The sequence below is a fragment of the Furipterus horrens genome, unplaced genomic scaffold (assembly GCF_987537825.1).
Source record: "Furipterus horrens unplaced genomic scaffold, mFurHor1.1.pri manual_scaffold_5, whole genome shotgun sequence".
Taxonomy (NCBI): Eukaryota; Metazoa; Chordata; class Mammalia; order Chiroptera; family Furipteridae; genus Furipterus; species Furipterus horrens.
This window is the reverse complement of record NW_028327175.1, coordinates 177,980,791-178,000,658: the sequence shown is the minus strand read 5'-3', so window position 1 is coordinate 178,000,658 and position 19,868 is coordinate 177,980,791. Positions and strand designations below refer to the sequence as shown.

General features: G+C 39.6%; 1 protein-coding gene across 1 annotated transcript in view; it reads right to left on the bottom strand.

Moving 5' to 3' along the window:
* WDFY4 (WDFY family member 4) overlaps positions 1 to 19,868 on the bottom strand; it is a 350,593-nt gene that overhangs the window by 120,330 nt on the left and 210,395 nt on the right. The window contains exons 40-42 of the mRNA XM_090278357.1: positions 8,170 to 8,247; positions 2,504 to 2,710; positions 1,087 to 1,138 (exon numbers count right to left, since the gene is read on the bottom strand). Of these exons, the coding sequence (XP_090134483.1) occupies positions 1,087 to 1,138; positions 2,504 to 2,710; positions 8,170 to 8,247 (337 nt within the window). The remainder of the gene's footprint in view (positions 1 to 1,086; positions 1,139 to 2,503; positions 2,711 to 8,169; positions 8,248 to 19,868) is intronic.

Genomic DNA, 19,868 nt, shown 5'->3' with positions numbered 1-19,868 from the left:
ACATAGTGTGTATGTCAGTGTGTCTGTGTTTATCAATGTGTTCTTGCCAAAATGATCTCTGAAAATAAAGCATAAATTTTCAGCAAATCATCTTAATCAAATTCCTCCATGAAAGTGATAGAAATAAAGAGTAAGTATAAACATAAAATATGATTCAAAGTATTTTTTTTAGCTTTGGGAGTACTAAACTTATCTGTGGTTTCAAATACCACAGTTTCAGTTCTCTGCAGTTAAACACAGTCCAAAAATATTATATGAAAAATTTTAGAAATAAACAGTTCATGAGTTTTAAATTATGTGCTGTTCTGAGAAGTATAATGAAAACTCCAGCAATCTTGCTCCGTATCATCCAGAAAGTGCTTCTCTCTTTGTCCAGTGTCTCCATGCTGTGTATGGTCCCCATCTGTTAGTCACTTAGTAGCGCCTCAGTTATCAGATCGACTGTCATGGCATCACAGTGTTTGTACTTATTTTACTTAATAAGGATCCCAAAGCTCAAGAGTAGTGATGCTGGCAATTTGGATATGACAAAGAGAAGCATCAAAGTGCCTCCTTTAGATGAAAGGGTGTGAACGTATAGGAAAAACATAGTATATGGTCTTGCAACATACCCCCCATGGATAAGGGGGGACTACTATAATAATGACTATTTTGTCTGTCATTTTTACAATAGAGAGTTCAGTGTAAGAACTACTAAATATCTATTATATCCATTTTTACTCTAAAATGTTGTTATTTTTCTTCTATGTGTCTTGGGTCACATGCTGAACATGTATTTGTACTTTGGGGCACTTCTAAGGTTTCCCTGATACAACAACTTGACAAGATAGTTTCCCTGAAAAAAAATTTTATTGTTTCAATGTTAATATAAAATTCTCCCCCATAAGGGAATTCTGGGGTCTGGAGTAGGTTTCTCTTAATTCTGGGGAGCACAGTAATGAAGAGAGTCTTAGCACTATGTACTCTAGATCTGCAGTATTTTTTCCTCCAAAATATTAATTTCATCCCTTTAATGAGATATTAAATAAAATCAAGAACTAGTTTAATTTTTAAATAAAAAAATAGGTAAATTGATAAACTGAGTACCTTTGTTTTTAGCATTTGTTTGAGAATAATCACCATTTCTGTCTTGGCTTTCCTGAAATAAAACCAGAGAGAAGAGAAATTAAGTCCTGGGTACTACCTATATGCAACCCTTCATCCCACAAATTTAAATACACATGCATGTGACCCTTTCAAATAAATCATATACTCAAGACTCAGACGGCAGGAGAAAAAATGCTAACTCTTAAAGGACCACAATAAAATGCAAGTATTAATGTTCTTGAGTCAAGGGGGAAAAACCCACAATCTTCCATTAAGTAGAATTACAGTAATCACCAAAAATGATGCCAAAATGAGATTAGATAGCATCCTGGATCTGTGGTGTGGACCACCCTGGAGGCGGGTCAGGGACAGAGACGTAGCTTCACAGCCAGCCTCTCGCTTGGTCACCAGCACAATGTGTGGGCTACTTATTTCTCCTGCCTCCGTTTTCTAAGAAACATATTGAGGGAAACATACTATATACTGCAAGATGTTCACTGACAATACATTAAACTTCAAATGTCTACTGAATAAATGAATTACAATTTTTCCATTAGGTTTTATAAAGGATTTAATGTGAATAAAATATTCTGAGGTTATAGACTAGAAAATAGACACAACACTGTCTTGTGTTCCAGTGTTCAGAAGGCTGGATTTTAGACTTTTTAAAATCAGGAATTGTTCAATGAAGAAATAAAAAGCTATTTAGAGATTTTTCTATATCCACTACCAATCCAACTGGTTCCCAATCTTTTAAAAAGCAATAATGTAAGTTTGATGACACAGAGTCCAAGCTTTATTACAGCAAACCCCCAAGGTCTGCCCAAATTCCATTGCTTAGGAATTCAGTACAGCTTCAATGTCATTTGGACTAAGTGGGTCACTGGCTCAAGCTTGCAAAATAGCTGAGTTCAAGATGTTTCCATTGTAAAACTTGCTATGGGATTTGCTTGTACAATTATGTCCAGAGCAGTGCTGGTCATGACTGCTCCACAACAAGTAACTTGCGCAAGCTGACAGTGATCATCACATGGCTCTTTCCCAACAATGGAAATCAGATTATCCTACTAGACTTTTGTGGATGTCAGTGTGGTCTGAGCTAGTGGTGTAGATATGAACCCCTCACCTATTCATTCACTCACTCATTGGTTTATTCATTTAGGCTGTGGTTATAGCATCCCTCCCCTGTTACCTGGGAGGGTTAGTGATTCTTTTTGTTGTTGTTGTTGTTAACCAGCACCAAGAATAAATTAGAGCAATCCTGCCACAACTGCACACATTTTCTCTCCTACCTGCCCCTATCAAAGCTCTCACAAAGCACAGTGGGAAGAGTTCTGATGAGATGGAAAAGCTAAGGAGACCATACCCTATTCTTCCTGCATCAAAGCATATTTGTCTTGCTGTGTGGAAATCTTACCTTGAGCCTTTCCACACTTAGAGCCTCCAGTGGAGACAAGCATCTGAGGCGTTTCCTCATGCGAGCAGGTCCTTCTCTCCAGTCCAGTTCCCACCGGGAATAGGGTGTGGCTTCTGCTGTGTGGTGCCACAAGCCCAGCTCCCCAAAAAGCTGCCCCTGGATCCGAGCCCAGGCTTTGGCTGCCTTGATATTGCTACATCTCTGCCTCTGGAAAACAGAAGTGCAATGTCACCCATGGACATTTTACTCACACGTCTGACTCCAAACTTCTTGGGGTAAACAAACTAAGCCCCTTCTAATTGTCTAAGAAAACTGGCTCCCTATATGCATCCCCGAGTACCCTCAGAGTGTATAGTGTATCCAAGACCTGGCCCAGAGAAGAAACTGGTTTCCCAGTTTTGAGTTCATTTAATCCTGGAGAGGGAAGGGAAAAACCATCAGCCCTTTGGAATTCAGAACCACATGGCTGCTAGGTGCTGGGCAGAGAGTAACAGGTCCCAAAGGTTCTGCCGCTAATCAACAGAGTGAATTGGAGAGCTATATTATAAAATGGATATAGAATTTCACCTAGCCCTTACAATTCAAAATGGACAGGAAATTTTACCACACCCCCACTGTTCCAAAATGATGCTGAAAATACTTGTTCCAGTTCTCTGGACTGGTGGTGTGGTGGTGTGGTGGCGAGCAGACTAGCCAGCAATGGGTTGAGTTGAACAAGTTATTTCTGTCCCTGGACATCTCCAACTGTGTAATAAGAGGATGATATTGAAGAGTCTTTTAAATCTTAATATCATATGTTTCTAGAATGTTCACAGAAGCTAAAACCTTTGCTATTAAGGAAATCCTCATAGTTTGTGCCTGTGGTACTTGACTATTACACCTCTGCTAGAGTATCACTCAAACCTTTACATCGACACCCGTAAACTGCTTTTGTATGCCACATTCAAGTTTTGTACATCACTTGTCAAGGAAACATTTCAATTCAGTTTGGGCAGTAGAATCGACTTTGATGACACTTGCCCTAAACTTTAATTTTATATTTTCAGAAACTGAAAGGCAAAACAAGAAACACAAGTTGCATACACTTAATGTTAAGAGGAAAGAAAGTCATTATCATGTGTTAAGCTGAGCTCCTCATCTACTGTAACTCATTTCCCCTACCCAGTGGCTCCATGAGTGAAACTTGTAAGATTTCTATTATCCTCACAAAGAAACCAAGTCTAGGAAAGGAGAAGTGATTTCTCCAAGGACCACCAGGCGACTGAGCTGAAATTTAAACCCAAGCTGTCTGCTTCCAAAGCCTTTGCTTGAGCCTGTGGACTAGATTGTTTTCCTGGGATCCTAGTTTCATTTTAGTAAGTCATGGTTTCTGCCAGTATTACTTCAAATACCATGTTGAACAGGTCAATTATTCTCAGAACTTGAAAACTTGCATGAAAAGGTAACAGATGGTGTAGTGGGTAGCACATGGTCTTTGGCATCAGATGAACCTGGGTTGTCATCATATTTCTGCCATAAGCTATTTGACACGAAGAACCTTTAGCTTCTTCATCAGTTAAATTTGGTTAATATTATTACCATAATAATAAAACCACAGAATTATGTAATGAATAAATGAACCAATATTTTCAAAAGCTTTATATGGTGCCTCATCCAGTTTAAGCAGTTAGTTAGTACTGTGAATAAACTAAAACTTATTTCAAAAAAAGATTATTTTGTTTCTCCACAGTTCTTACATTCATATCCAAGACAGTTAAAGCATTTTACACTATACTCCAACTACTTAATAAGGAACTCCAGAAAAATAGTGACTATCCAAAGTCTTTTACAGGGATTTGGTTATATGAAATGAACACTTGTTTGAGAAAAATATTTCAGCTCCCTAGAAATTTTTTCTGTTTGCAATAATATACTGAGCTTCATAGAAGATGAACAATCATGAGCTATTGGATCGTCCACCCTGGGTTTCAAATTAGTCTTTTAAGAGCATCCTCTCCACCTCAAGACTTCACCAATGCAACTGTTTCATGGCTTCCTGAGTCTTCATCACAGGCAAAGTGAACTGTCTTGAGTATTTGCAGTCACATAGCTGTGTGTCAGTGGTGAGACCCCTCATGCATTAATGACTGTTAGTCCACAATAGAAAGCTTCATGTGGTCCTGGGACAGAGGACACGAGATGACTAAGTAGCAAAAGCCCTGAGTTCCCACACATGCAAAGTGCTCTGAAATGCCCATGCTTTTGCACAATGCAAGGTCCAGTTCAAAGCTCAAGTGGGCCCAGTGCCACACTAGAGACTCAAAGGCAGGAGTTCTGGCATGTTAGAGGCAGCTATAATTTTTGGCTAAAAAGAAACCCTTGGAAAGCATCATTGAGACTTTCCTCCAGGTGACCTTCCCTGCTTTCAGTTTCTGGTGCTTTTGTAGGGCTGAATGTAGCCCTGGCTTTGGGCTTGAACATGTCACCCAAGCCTGGGAAATCCAGGTGGTGGTGAGTGGTTATTGCCATCATTCCCCAGGGTTGGCAATGGTGCTATGGAGCCCACACAGAGGGGACATGGCAGAGAGGTAGATATGCAGGTACATATCCAGGGCCACCCATCACTGTCCCAGAACAACTTTATCTGCATCAGGAAAAGTGCCCCCTCAGACAGACACAGCATAGAGCCTTGCAATTCATCAAGGAGACAGTGACTTTGTACAAGTTAAAAAATGGTTCCCCATGAACCCTGACTCATTCTAGGATGTCTAGCCTCAGGAGAAGAATGTGAGTTCCCTTCACACTCACATGCTCTCTAGTCCATGTGCTCTAGTGCCTCAAAAGCATTAGTAACTTATGCATTTGTGTGTGTGTATGTGAATGTGTGTGTGAGAGAGAAGAGAAAGGAAGAGAGAGAAGACATAATGGAGTTTGAATGCTCGGATCCAGCTATTCCTGAAGCGTGTGCTTCCCCAGGACTTTTTAATAGCACAAAACATTTCTATTATTGCCTGAGTCAGTTTGAGTTGACTTTCTAATACTTGTATCTGAAAGAGCTGTGACAAAACTTAATGGACATATAGACGCTGAGCAAGAAATGGCAACAGCCTATTGGCCACTAGAGAGCCCAGAATAGAGTGCAATAGCAAAGTGCACCTCACTACTGAAAAAAGGCCACTTCTGGGGTGAGGGGCATCTAGCAATAAGCTATAACCAGTAAATATCAGTGTTATAAAAACAGCATAGGCATAAAAGGGCATTTCTGTAAATTATGATGAGGACTTGATAGAAGAAAGGATGGTCTGTGTACATAACAGAGTAGAACCAAAGCATCTGGACCACAGAGAAGGGAACAAATAGAATTTAAAAAGGCAAAGGCAACTCTAACAGTGCTAGAGAACAAGAGGACAGGTGGCTGTTTTTTCCAGGATTTCTAGAGCGATGAGAAACTTGGGAGATTAAATATCAGAATTGCTCAATTTGCCAGTGATATTATGACCGAGCATAATGATGCTTGGGTTAACGTCCAAAGCACTGAGTCCTGATCATGTTATCTTGTCATGCTGTGGGCTCCTACCATCTCCAACAATTTCTTAATTGTGGGTAAAATGCCATGTTAGAGAAGTCTTGCCCAACCAATGACTGAGAGCCCTGTGGGCCTGGGCCCCTGAGTCTCATTATTGCTACCCTCTAGGGAGGACATGATTGCGTACACCCAGAAGAAGTGGCACTTGAAGAATGTGGCAGGCTTCACAAGCCTGATTTCTTTCTGGAATTTGAATCTGACTTTGCTGGAAGTGAAGTGAACCCTGCATTGGGAAAGTGTATTATTGCCCCTTAAAAAAAGTGGGTGAATTCTCCAGACCCCACCATCTCTGGCAGACAATGATTGCCTCTGTGTTCCTTAACACATGGAAACAATCTGTGTTAAATATTTAACACTTGGAAGTGTCCTTATGGATTAGCCTCAGAATGCTGACTTTCTTGATTATACCTTAATCAACAGTGAAACTCTACAACTTTCTCAACTCTCTGAACCCCAGTCAGGCCTGCTGCTAAAAATGAGCCAGGCCACCTTCTAGAAGGCTGGATCTTTTCTTTCTGGACTTGGAGACTGCTGAGATCTGTCCTTCCCACATGAATTAGACACCCCAAAACTCCTCTCCCTACCCTGACATGTCTGACAATATGCATACTCAAAAGATAGCCGTGGGCTGTGTTGCCAGGCTGTGTTTATGGGGTGCAGGCTGCACATCTCATAAATCCCTATTCTGAGGGTATATGGTGTACTCCTAAATGAGTTTATATGAAGGGAATAAGACCAGGTTACTTGGCTTAAGTTGATCAAAGCCTATTTTGTTTCCGCTGCCTTTGGGCACCACTTTTCCACCATTCCTTGACCTCTCACTCTACCCAATACCCCTAATGGCTCCTTACACCCCACTGTTTCTCTCCTCATAATAGAACATCCCAGTATTGGCCTCACCACCCTGTTTGTGGTTATTTCTACATTTTGTCCACCTATTAAGTTTTAAGAACCTTCAATGTAGACCAGTACTATTATAATCTTTGCCTTTCCTAGACCTAGCAGAAGCTTTGGAACAGAGAAATTATATAGTAAATAATATAATTAGTGAGGTTTTAATACTATATGTTGTGTTTTATTATTAGCAATCACTTTTAAAAATTTTTGTTAGCAACCAAATAATAATTTCTTAGTCATTCCATTACCACATATGGGACATTTCCTGCCAGCCATTGCCTAGGTGCTTTATAGTTGTTCTTTAACCTTCACAGGAAGTATCATCCCATCTTAAAGAGCAGGAGTCTGAAGGTTAGACTGCAGGCTTACATAGGAGCAAACTTAAGACTGAAACAGTGATCTCACTGGCTTAACAACCAGTGCTCTTTCCCTATGTTGCACAGATATCATACCTAGAGAGGTGTTTTAAATATCTAAGCCTGCCCTCATCAGTGGCAACCCATTGTACTTTTTTTAAAAAAGCAAAACCCCTAATGTGGTAACCAGCACTGGCTGCTCCCACTCTGCCTCATCCTCATCCTGACCAGTTCAGGTCAGTCAATCACTTATCTTCCTCCCAGTTAACTGATGACATTCAGCTTTTTCCTGACTAAGGACCTTCATGCATGCCCTCCCCTTTGCCAGAATCACTTCTTCAAAAACACTTTAGCCCATATTCCTCCTTCTTCAGATCTCAACCTAAAGCTCACTTCCTTTGCGAGAGCTTCTGATACACCCAAAATAAATTCATTCCCCTGTTATGATCTCTCATTGTACCTGTACTTTCCATGTCTATTGTTCATCACAAATTATAATGATCTACTTATTCCTGCAGTTATTTAATGCATATTTCTCCTTTATAGGAAAGGTATCTGAGAGTGACGGCCAAGTCTGCTGTGTTTACAAATGTTTCCCATAGCTCCTAGCAGAGAAGTCTGAGACACCCTGGGTAGATGAGTGGATAGACACATTGCCTATCTCACTAGATGTTGACAGTATGGACTCAGATCCCCTAGCACAGTTCATGGAAGTTGAACTGACTTGTTGATGAGCAATTATTGACTTAGGCTGTCTAGAACTTAACCCAAAGGCCCTTCTGATTCTTTATTTCAGATTCAAGGCAGATTTTAGCCTATTGTGTAGAAAAGAACCAATTTTTTTTTACCTGTACATGATCTTTGTATAATGATGCATAGAGCTCTTGTCCTCTTCTTCTGTAATTTTCGATACATGACACAAAATCCTAGAAAAGACAGATAAGTCACAGCTTAATGATAGTTGATTTTAGATAAGAACTTGTCTATTCTAATTACCAAAGGAAATAACACAGAATTTGTTAGTCAAATTAATCACAACCTAGCCCTAGCTGGTGTAGCTCAGTGGATTGAGTGTTGGCCTGCAAACCAAAGGGTCTCCAGTTCAATTCCTAGTCAGAGCACATGCCTGGGTTGCACCCCAGGTCCCCAGTTTGGGGTGTGTGAGAGGCAACCACACATTAATGTTTCTCTCCATCTCTTCCTCCCTTCCCCTCTCTCTAAAAATAAAATATTTTAAAAAATTAATCACAATCTCATGAATAAAGACTTCACCTATGCTGATACACTCATAAACATAAATACATGTTTGTGGGCTACTTCCACCTTCTGCTTGTAGCAGATAAATATTCCTCCCAATAATAACTATAAAAGCTGGATTTGAATTATCTGCTCTAAGACAGTATAGAGCTACGAAGAGAGCCAAGACTTGAGGAGCCAAGATATTGGAGGAAAAAAAATCTCTCTGAGATGTTCTCAATGCCTAATATCTTTGTTTTTTTATTTTCCCTTGAGATATATACATGTTTGTAAATAGCAAAAGAGGCTGAGAAGCTAAATAGAAAGAGGTGGCAAGGAAGCAGGGAAGCTTAACAGAGCATTTGGAAGTCTCAGGTGGCTAAAGAGACAAAAATTGGAGTCCAGACTCATCAAGGCACCCATAACATAATGGAGCAAGAGCCCCAAAATAGGACAATAAAGAAAAATAAACCCAGCTTTCTCCATCGATGTTCCTCTTTAAGGAGTTGCCAATTCATGCTCAGTGTGGGGCCGAGAAGGTAAGAAAATAAGTAAAGCTTCCAGCAGTCTCAGTTTGTAGAAACCAACAGGAATTGAGCTTTAAGGTGGGATCTCTGAAGGGTTGCACCGCAGGGATTGAGGCAGACTGGAAACAGACCAGACCTTGCAAAAATGAAACCCAACCTCTAACACCTCACACTCTGCATGCATTATGGTGATCTACCCTACTGCAAATACACTCCAGAAGACAAAGGAAGTTCTCTTTGGATAAAGATCACGTTATCTGAGCTTCTGATGGAGAATTTTCATACAAGACGTTCAACAGTCAAGTGGAAATTACTAGATATGCTAATAAAAATTAACAATAGAAAAATAAACAATAAAAATATACCCACATGAACCCAGATGTTAGAGTTATCAGACATGGATGTTAAAATAATGCAGGACTTCTGGCCAAGATGGAGGCATAAATACACATGCTGCATCTCCTCACAACTAAGAAGGAATTTAAAACCACTCCAAAACTAAAAAACCCCAGAAAATTAGAAAATTAGAAACTACAGGGAAGTCGTCGTCGTCGTCGGCAGCCGTCCGTCTCGAGAGACGATGGTGTAGCTTCTTATGTGAAGCTACAGAGCCTGGGCAGGGTGATATGGAGGGTCTGCTGTTGCCCATGCAGCAGACCCCCCCTCTCTTCGCAGCTGAAGGGTCCAAGGGAAAGACGGAGTCAATACAGCTTGGCAAGTTCAGCAAAGAAATAAAGAAGAACTAATCAGCCAGAAACGTAGGAGGGCAGAGCTGGGATGGAGAGAAAGAGGAGCGAATCAGTGGCTGCAGGGGTGGTGCTTGGCAGGCAGCATGGCTGGCTGCACAACTAGAGGCAGTGGTGGCTAGCAGGTGTGTGGCTGGTGGGCATGGCTAGCAGTACAGAGACTGTAGCCATGGCGAAAAACACAGTCATACAGTTTAAACCCAAGAAGGGATCACAGCCCCAAACCAGACTGATCCCAGCCCCAGACAAGACCACATAGCTTGCGGTTCCAGCATTGGGAAAAATAGAGCTGCATTGCCAGTTGGGGTTGGGGTAGAGGAAGAAGCTACCAGTCTCAAAAAGGAAGCAGCTTGCTTAGTATGAGAAGGGGGAGAAGTGCCCGAAAAAGCAGCAGCAACCAGCACTGTTCCCTCTCAGACCCTTCCCTCACTACAGCGCCAAAAGGCAGTGAAACAGGCGCCAGCACTAATACCTTAGGCTTCACCCCTATATCATAACATGTGTGACAGCTCTACCAAAATCACAGAGGCAAACACAGAAACTGTCAAGATGAGGAGACAGAGAAGTACAGCTCAAGGTCCCAGTGACACAACTAAGCAATGAGCAGATAGTGAACCTAACAGATGAGAGATAGCAAATCTAACAGATGCACAGTTTAAGGCACTGGTGATAAAGATGCTCAGAGACTTGACAGAAAAGGTTAAACAGGATGGGGAAAGAATGAAGGCTATCCTGGGTGAAATGAAGGAAAACCCACATGAAACAAGTGGTGAAGGAAAGAAAACCAGGGTTCAAATCAACAAAGTGGAACATATGGAAGAAATAAATATTCAACCAGTACAGAAGGAGGAAATGAGAACTGAAAAAAAAATGAGGAGAGGCTTAGAAACCTCTGGGATAGCTTTAAACATGCCAACATCCAAATCATAGGGTTGCCAGAAGGTGAAGAGAGAGAGCAAGAAATTGAACACTTATGTGAAAAATATTGAAGGAAAACTTCCCTAATTTGGGGAAGGAAATGGGGTGAATGCAATAAAATATTCTAGAAAGAGGGAAGATGGCAGCAGAATAGGGGCTTCAGGAGCGAATACAGAGAGGAGTGACTGGGTGAGTGTGGATTTTGGATAGCGTGCACAGGGAGGGGAGCATGGGAGCAGCGAGGAGGGAGGTGGAGGGGTCTACCACACACTACAGGCTGAGTTGCTCTGAGACCCAGCGCGTCTGCCATACCATGCCTAAGGGCTCATTAGCCGGGAGCTGCTTGGAGGCTCCACCTGCTAGGGACGCACCAACAAGTGAAGTCTCATAGGGAGTTAGGGAGAGGATTTGGCTGAAAAAGCCAGAGGCATGGGAGAACAGTGAACAACCAGGACTGGGAGAAACTGTGTGATCTGAGTCTAGGGGGTAACCTCCTCGGCTGCAACCCCCAACCAAAAGCTCGGCATTCAGGGCACGCGTGGCTCTCACATTAGGGCACAATTTTGGGGCAAGGAGAGCCGCTGTTGAACTCCAGAATCAAGCAGGATCTTCCCACAGCCAGCCAACCAACCAGAGAAGATTTGAAACGCATGGAATTTTGACTAGGGGCAGACCCAGGAAGGGAAAAAAAAAAGAGACTGTGCCTAAAAGTTAAATTGAGCTAAAATCCTTTCATTCTTTTATTTCTCACTCTCTCTCTTACTGCCCTTCTCTTTCTTTCATATTCTCTCTTTTTCTTTTCTTCCCTCCCCTTCCCTCCTTTCTCTCTCTTTAGCATATCTCTCCTTCATCCTATTCTTTGTTAATTTTTTTATTTTAATTTTTTCCCTCTCTACTCCTTCCTCTTTCTTTCATCTTATTTCCTTCCCTCCCCCTTATCCTCTTCCTCCCTCCCTTTCCTTTCTCTTTCTTTCCTTCTTTCTTGCTAAGTACTTTTAATTTTATTAAATTTCTTTCTTTATTTCATCCCCCTTCCCTCTCCATTCATTTTTTTCTTCCCTTTCCCTTCTTTTCCTCCTTTCTCTCTCTATTCTCTCTTTCTCTATTTCTCTCTATTCTACTTTATTTTTTAATCTTTAAATTTTTCAATTTTAATTTTAATTTATTCCTCTTCCTTTTCTCCCTACCCTTTCTCTCCTTTTTCTCTTTCCTCCCCACCCCTTCTCTTCTTTCTCTCTCTCTTGCATTTCTCTCCTTCATCCTATCTTTTGTTAATTTTTTAATTTCAATTTTTATCCCTCTATACTCTCTCCTCTTCCTTTCTATTTCCTTCCCTCCCCCTTAATTTCTTCCTCCCTCCCTCCTATTTTTCTTTTTTTCCTTCTTTCCTTCTAAGTACTTTTAATTTTATTAATTTTTTTCTTTATTTTGCCCTCCTCTAAGTACTTTTAATTTTATTAATTTTTTTCTTTATTTTGCCCTCCTCTCCCTTTCCATTTATTTTTTTCTTCCCTTTCCCATCTTTTATTCCCCCCTCTTCTCTCTTCCTATATATCTCTCTATTTTATGTCATTTTTTAATTTTTTAATTTTTTTATTTTAATTTTAATTTATTCCCCTCTTGCTTCTCCCTCCCCTTTTTCTTTCTTTCTCTTTCCTACCTTCCCCTTCTCTACTAGCTCTCTTTCTTTCCTCTCTCTCTTTCTTTCTTGCTATTTTCTATTCTGTATTTTTATTCTTGAAAAACTTTTTCTCTAATCTGTTTCCTACCTTCTAACCCCAATATCCCTCTGCTTCAATTTTTGGTTGTCTGTCTGCTTGGATGTCTGTTGTGTCAATCCTCCCTTTCACACTAAACATATAGCACATAACTACTATATAAACCTAATACTATACAGGTCCACTTTCTCACTCCATACTGCAATCTTCCCCTCCTTTTCAAATATACAGTGTAAATGTTAATTGCTGTCTTGCATAGCTTTGACCCCAATTGCTAATATTATTACTCTATCACCTTCCCTCTCAAAAATCACCCTTCCTTCATTTAAAACAACTCCTATCTGTTTCTCCTATGAGATAGGAGTCTTAATATCTCTACAAGTATATTAATACTGGCTCATTTGCAGCTGATAGTGAGATTGTGGTTGGGGGAGATTTTGGAGGGTGTGGATTTCTTGCCTGGGTTGTGTGTTTATGTTTTAACAGCACCTGTACAAAAGAACTCAAGACAAGGTGGGCAGAGTGACTCTCAATCAACTAGCCAGAGGAAAAGACCCACCAAAGAGTAGCTGAAATACAACCAGACAGATTAAACAACACAACACAAAGGGCAACACAAGAGCATCAGGCTCAGAAGGTCAACAAAACTGCACCACTGAATGCCCCAGATCTCCTATAAAGAATCTCATATCATGAAAGTGAGAAATCAAAGCAGACAAATCTAATAAACAAAAACAAACAAGAAGAATTCAACATGGGAGGATGCAGAAACAACCTCCCAATGAAAGGAAAAGAGGAGTCCCCAGAAATAGAGATAGATAAAACAGACATAAGCCAACTATAAGACACAGAATTCAAAAATATGGTTATTATGAAACTTCATGACCTTGACAACCTCAAAGAAAACTATGACAAACTTCAAGAAAATTACCAACAACTCCAAGGAAACTACAAATAACTGCCGGGAAGCTACAAGGAACTTACAGAGAACTACACCAGCATAAAAAAGGAAATAGAAAATATTAATAAGGGCCAGGGAGAAATGAAGAATACAACCTCTGAATTGAAGAACACAGTAGAATGAACCAAAAGTAGCCTAAATGAAGCAGAAAGTCAGATCAGTGAATTAGAGAACAATGTAGAAAAAAATTCCCAGACAATACAACAAAACGATAAAAGATTAAAAAAGAATGAAGAGAGTTTAAGAGAACTGCAGGACAACATAAGACAAAACAACATTAGAATCATAGGGATACAAGAGGGAGAGGAGGAGGAAAAAGTGATAGAACACCTGATCGAAAAAGTAATGATAGAAAATTTTCCTAACTTGATGAGAGGAAAAGTCATGCAAATCCAGGAAGCACAGAGGGTCCTAATGAAGATGAACCCAAATAGGTCCACCCCAAGAAACATCATAATTAAAATGGCAACATTCAAAGACAAAGTGAGAATCCTAAAAGCAGTAAGAGAAAAACAGCAAATAACATACAAGGGAGCTCCAATAAGGCTAGCAACTGACTTCTCAACAGAAACACTACAAGCCAGAAGGGAATGGCAAAAAATATTTCAAGCAATGAAAAACAAAGGCCTACAACCAAGAATACTCTACCCAGCAAGGCTCTCATTTAAAGTGGAAGGTGAAATTAGGAGTTTCTCAGACAAAGGAAGACTAAAAGAATACATCTCCCCCAAACCAGCACTGCAAGAGATGGTAAAGGGAATGCTGTAAGAAAAAGAAGAAAACAAGAGAAGGAGAGGAACAAAACTACAAAGGGAAATGAATAAATACATGTCAATAATAACCTTAAATGTAAATGGATTAAATGCTCCAATTAAAAGACATAGGGTAGCAGAATGGATATGAAAATGGGACCCACACATATGCTGTCTACAGGAGACAAACCTCAAAACAAAAGATTTACACAAACTGAAAGTGAAGGGATGGAAAAAACTTTATCAGGCAAATGAACATTGAAAAAAAAAAACTGGGATAACAATACTTGTATCAGACAAAACAGACTTCAAAGCAAAGACATAAAAAGAAACAAAGAAGGACATTACATAATACTTAAAGGAAACATCAATCAACAAGATATAACCCTGATTAACATATATGCACCCATAATAGGAGCACCCAAATAAGTAAAGACATTTTTGAAAGACTTCAGAAAGGATGTAGACAACAACACATTCATAGTAGGGGACTTTAACACACGATTGTCAACAATAGACAGATCTCCGAAGCAAAGAAACACCAAAGATATTGAGGCATTAAACAACACCCTAGACCAAATGGACTTAGTAAAAATATATATAACATTTCACCCCAAGGAAGCAAAATATACATTTTTTTCAAGTGCATATGGAACATTTTCAAAGAAAGACCACATTATAGGACACAAAACAAGCCTCAACAAATTCAAAAAAAAAATTGAAATTATATCAAGCATCTTCTCAGACCATAATGGCTTAAAATTGGAAATCAACTTTAAGGAAAAAACTAAAAAACATTCAAACTTATGGAGAATGAATAACATGCTATTAAATAATGAATGGGTTAACAACAATATCAAGGAAGAAATCAAAAAGTTTCTGAAAACAAAGGATAATGAACACACAACAAACCAAAACCTATGGGATAAAGCGAAAGCAGTCCTGAGAGGAAAGTTCATAGCAATACATGCCTACCTAAAAAGGATAGAAGAATCTCTAATAAAAAATCTAACCCTACAGCTACAAGATCTAGAAGAAGAACAACAAGTAAAACCCAGAGCAAATAGAAGGAAGGAAATCATCAAGATTAGAGCAGAATTAAATGACATAGAGACTAAACTAACAATTCCAAAGATCAACAAAAGTAGAAGCTGGTTCTTTGAAAAGATAAACAAAATCAACAAGCCTTTAACCAGGTTCATCAAAAAAAAGAGAGAAAGGACCCAAATAAATAAAATCAGAAATGAAAGAGGAGAAATCACAACCGATACCATAGAAATATAAACGATTGTAAGAAACTATACAAACAAATGTACCATAAGAAATGTGACAACCTAGATGAAATGGACAAATTTCTGGAAACATATAATTGTCCTAAAACTGAATCAAGAAGAAGCAAAAAGCTTGGACAGACCAATAAAAACCAGCGAAATTGAAGCAGTAATCAAAAAACTCCCGGCACACAAAATCCCTGGACCAGATGGCTTCACAGGTGAATTTTACAAAACATTTAGGAAAGAAATAACTAACTCCTATTCTTCTCAGACTAATACAAAAAAAACCAAAAAGAGGGAAAACTCCCAAACTCATTCTATGAAGCCAATATTGCCCTAATTCCAAAACCAGGTCAAGACACAACAAAGAAAGAAAACTACCGGCCAATATCGCTGATGAACATAGATGCTAAAATCCTCAACAAAATATTGGCAAAACAGATACAACAACACATTAAAAGGATTATACATCATGATCAAGTGGGATTCATCCCAGTGATGCAAGGATGGTTTAATATTCGCAAATCAATAAATGCAATACACCACATAAACAAAATGAAAGACAAAGACCACATGGTAATATCAATAGATGCAGAAAAAGCATTTGACAAAGTACAACACTCATTTATGATAAAAAACACTCAGCAAAATGAAAATAGAGGGAGCATACCTCAACATAATAAAGGCCATATATGAGAAACCCAAAGCCAACATCATACTCAATGGGCAAAAACTGAAAGCATTCCCCCTGAGGTCAGAAACAAGACAAGGATGGCCACTCTCTCCACTCCTATTCAACATAGTCTTAGTTCTAGCCACAGCAATCAGACAAGAAAGAGAAATAAAAGGCATCCAAATTGGAAAAGAGGAAGTAAAACTGTCATTATTTGCAGACAACATGATAGTGTACATAGAAAACCCTATAGACTCCATGAAAAAACTACTCAAACTAATAAGTGAATTCGGCAAAATAGCAGGGCATAAAGTCAATATTCAGAAATCGAAGGCATTTCTATACACCAACAATAAAACATCAGAGATAGAAACTAAAAGAAAAATCCCATTTACCATAGCAACCAGAAAAATAAAGTACCTAGGAATAAACTTAACCAAGGAGGTAAAAGACCTTTACCCACAAAACTACATAACACGGAAGAAATAAATTAAGGAAGATATAAATAAATAGAAACATATACCATGTTCTTGGATGGGAAGAATCAACATCATTAAAATGTCCATACTACCCAAAGCAATTTATAGATTCAATGCAACCCCTTTTAAAATACCAATGACGTATTTCTCAGACCTAGAACAAATACTTCAAAAATTTATATGGAACAAAAAAAGACCCCGAATAGCTACAGCAACCTTGAGACAGAAGAACACAGTAGGAGGAATCACAATACCTGATACCAAACTACACTACAAGGCCACGGTAATCAAACAGTCTGGTACTGGCATAAGAACAGATATATAGACCAATGGAACAGGATAGAGAGCCCAGAAATAAACTCAGGTCTATACGGTCAACTAATATTTGACAAAGGGGGAAGGAACATAAAATGGAGTCAGAAGAGCCTCTTCAACAAATCGTGTTGGGAAAACTGGACAGGGACACGCAAAAAAAATGAAACTAGACCACCAACTTACACCATATACCAGAATAAGCTCAAGATAGATCAAAGACTTAAATGTAAGCCATGGCACCATAAAAGTTCTATAAGAAAAAATAGGCAGGAAAATTTCAGATATACCACGTAGCAACATTTTCACTGATATATCTCCTAAGGCAAGGGAAATAAAGGAAAGAATAAACAAATGGGACTACCTCAAACTAAAGAGTTTCTGCTCAGCAAAAGAAAACAGCAGCAAGATGAAAAGGGAACCAACTGTATGGGAAAATATATTTTCCAATGATACCTCAGACAAGTGATTGATCTCCAAAATATATAAAGAACTTACATGACTCAACACCAAGAAGACAGACAACCCAATTAAAAAAATTGGCAAAGGACCTGAACAAACATTTCTCCAAAGAGGACATACAGAAGGTTCATATACATATGAAAGTATGCTCAACATCACTAGCCATCAGAGAGATGCAAATAAAAACCACAATGAGATACCACCTCACACCAGTCCGAATGGCTATCATCAACAAATCAACAAACAACGTGTGCTGGCGAGGATGCGGAGAGAAGGGAACCCTGGTGTGCTGCTGGTGGAAATGCAAACTGGTGCAGCCACTATGGAAAACAGTTTGGAATTTCCTCAGAAAACTAAAAATGGAACTGCCTTTCAAACCAACAATTCCATTGCTAGGACTATATCCAAAAAACCCTAAACACCAATCCAAAAAAGTCTATGCACCCCTATGTTCATTGCAGCACAATTCACAATAGCCAAGTGCTGGAAACAACCTAAGTGCTCATCTGTAGATGAGTGGGTCAAAAAACTGTGGTACATTTACACAATGGAGTACTACGTAGCAGAAAGAAAGAAGGAACTCCTACCATTTGCAACAACATGGATGGAACTGGAGAGAATTATGCTTAGCGAAATAAACCAGGCAACGAAAGAAAAATACCTTATGATATCATCTATTATAGGACACTAATGAACAACAGGAACAAATGAGCAAAATTGAAACACAGGAATGTGAACAAGGTGTAGACTGACAATGACAAGGGCGAAGAGGGGAGGGAGAGAAAGGGAAAAGAAGGGGAAAGGTCTAGTCAAAGAACATGTATAAATGACCCATGGATATGGACTACTGGGTAGGGACTGATTGTGGGAGAAAGGGTGGGCAGGGAGTGGGGAAGCAATAGAAAAGAAGTGGGACAAATGTAATAGATAAACAAACAAGCAATTATTTTTTCTCTTTTCCTCTTTAGTGGGGGAAGAAAAAATATATAAAGAATGGAAACGCAATTCTAGTGAATATTAGAAGGACAAAGATTTTCCTTCACACTGTATATTTTTCTTCCTACCTTATCCCTCCAGAAATTGGCACCTTGAAGAAGTGAGTAATGACATAAGGTTCTTTGCATGAAAATAATAAAACCAGGTGTTAACAGAGGTCTTGTCGACCAAGACTTTGACTGGAATGTCATGCCTAAAAAAGACATACTTCGGTCCTGGTTGTTACCAAAAGCCCCGAGGAACCAAGGGTGACCTTAGAAGGTAATAAAAGCTCACAAGGAAAAAGGCCTGGTACCTAGGTTGGATGTGCAGTCCATGGCAATCTTTCCAGGGAAGGAATAAAGGTTGCTTTCCTGAGAGATGGCTAAAAGGGACCTTAAAGCACAACAGAAAACCTGAAGGAGTTGGAAAAGATAGGTGTCTACAGACAAGGCTGAATGGCAGGTACGTGGCTCAACTTCGGCGCCCCAAAAGGCAGACTGAAGTTCACCTTAAATGTTCTGTGTGTAAGTTCCAGCAAAGCAGACTTAAAGATCATAAGTGATCATTTGCTGCTCTTGTTGAGTTCATGCAAATGAACAGGATAAATTAAAAATGGACCCAATACAGTCCCTTCAATGACAAGGGGGGTAAGCTTAGGGAGAAAAATTATGGCCCAAGGAAAATCACAATGCCCATTGGTAGACTATAAAGTAACACAGCTAATGTCATTAAAGTCTCTTTTCATTTAAAGTTACCTTGCATTTGTAAGTTAAACTAGATCTGTGACATCATCAAAGATGCTTAATTTACAGGCAAGAAGAATGTCAAATGCCTTGCAACTGGATGTCTTCCCGTTAAAACAGGCTTACAGATTTAGCGAATGGTTTGTGGGTTATATTACATAAATTAACATGTGTTTTCTGTTTTCAAAGGGCATAAGCCTAGGATCTCACTACCTGAGTGATTGTCTGTATGTATAGGCCTCGCTTAATCCTGTCTGCTATGCTGCCTCCTGAGACTGAGCAGTTTGGATGAACCAAGTGGCTGGGTTAGTGAAGAATGGGATGGTTTGTGGGCTTCACCTTAAAACAGGTTTCTCTTTTCTATTCCAATGGCTTGGACAGAAAAAATCCAGAGGTCTAAGAGGGGGGAAACCCAGCACCAGGGAAAATAAAGCCTCATTGCTTCTGACTGCAAACCAGTGGGAGTTGGGGTGGAGAAAGAAGCAGCCAGTTTCTCAGCAGAGTTCACTTGTTTAAAGGACCCCCATGGTCCTAGAATGTCCACAGACCCACCCTGTCTGGGAACAACAGACAGGGTAACAATTAGAGAGGCGCCAGTCCCATACAAAGTGGGAGAAGTGCCTGGAAAAGGGGCAAGTGCTGAGCAAGTGGCATTGTTCCCTCTCTGAGCCCTCCCCCACATACAGCGGCACAATCTAGTGAAATGGGTCACCCTGTACTGACAAATACCTAAGGCTCCGCCCTTCACAATGTAACAGGAGCGACAGC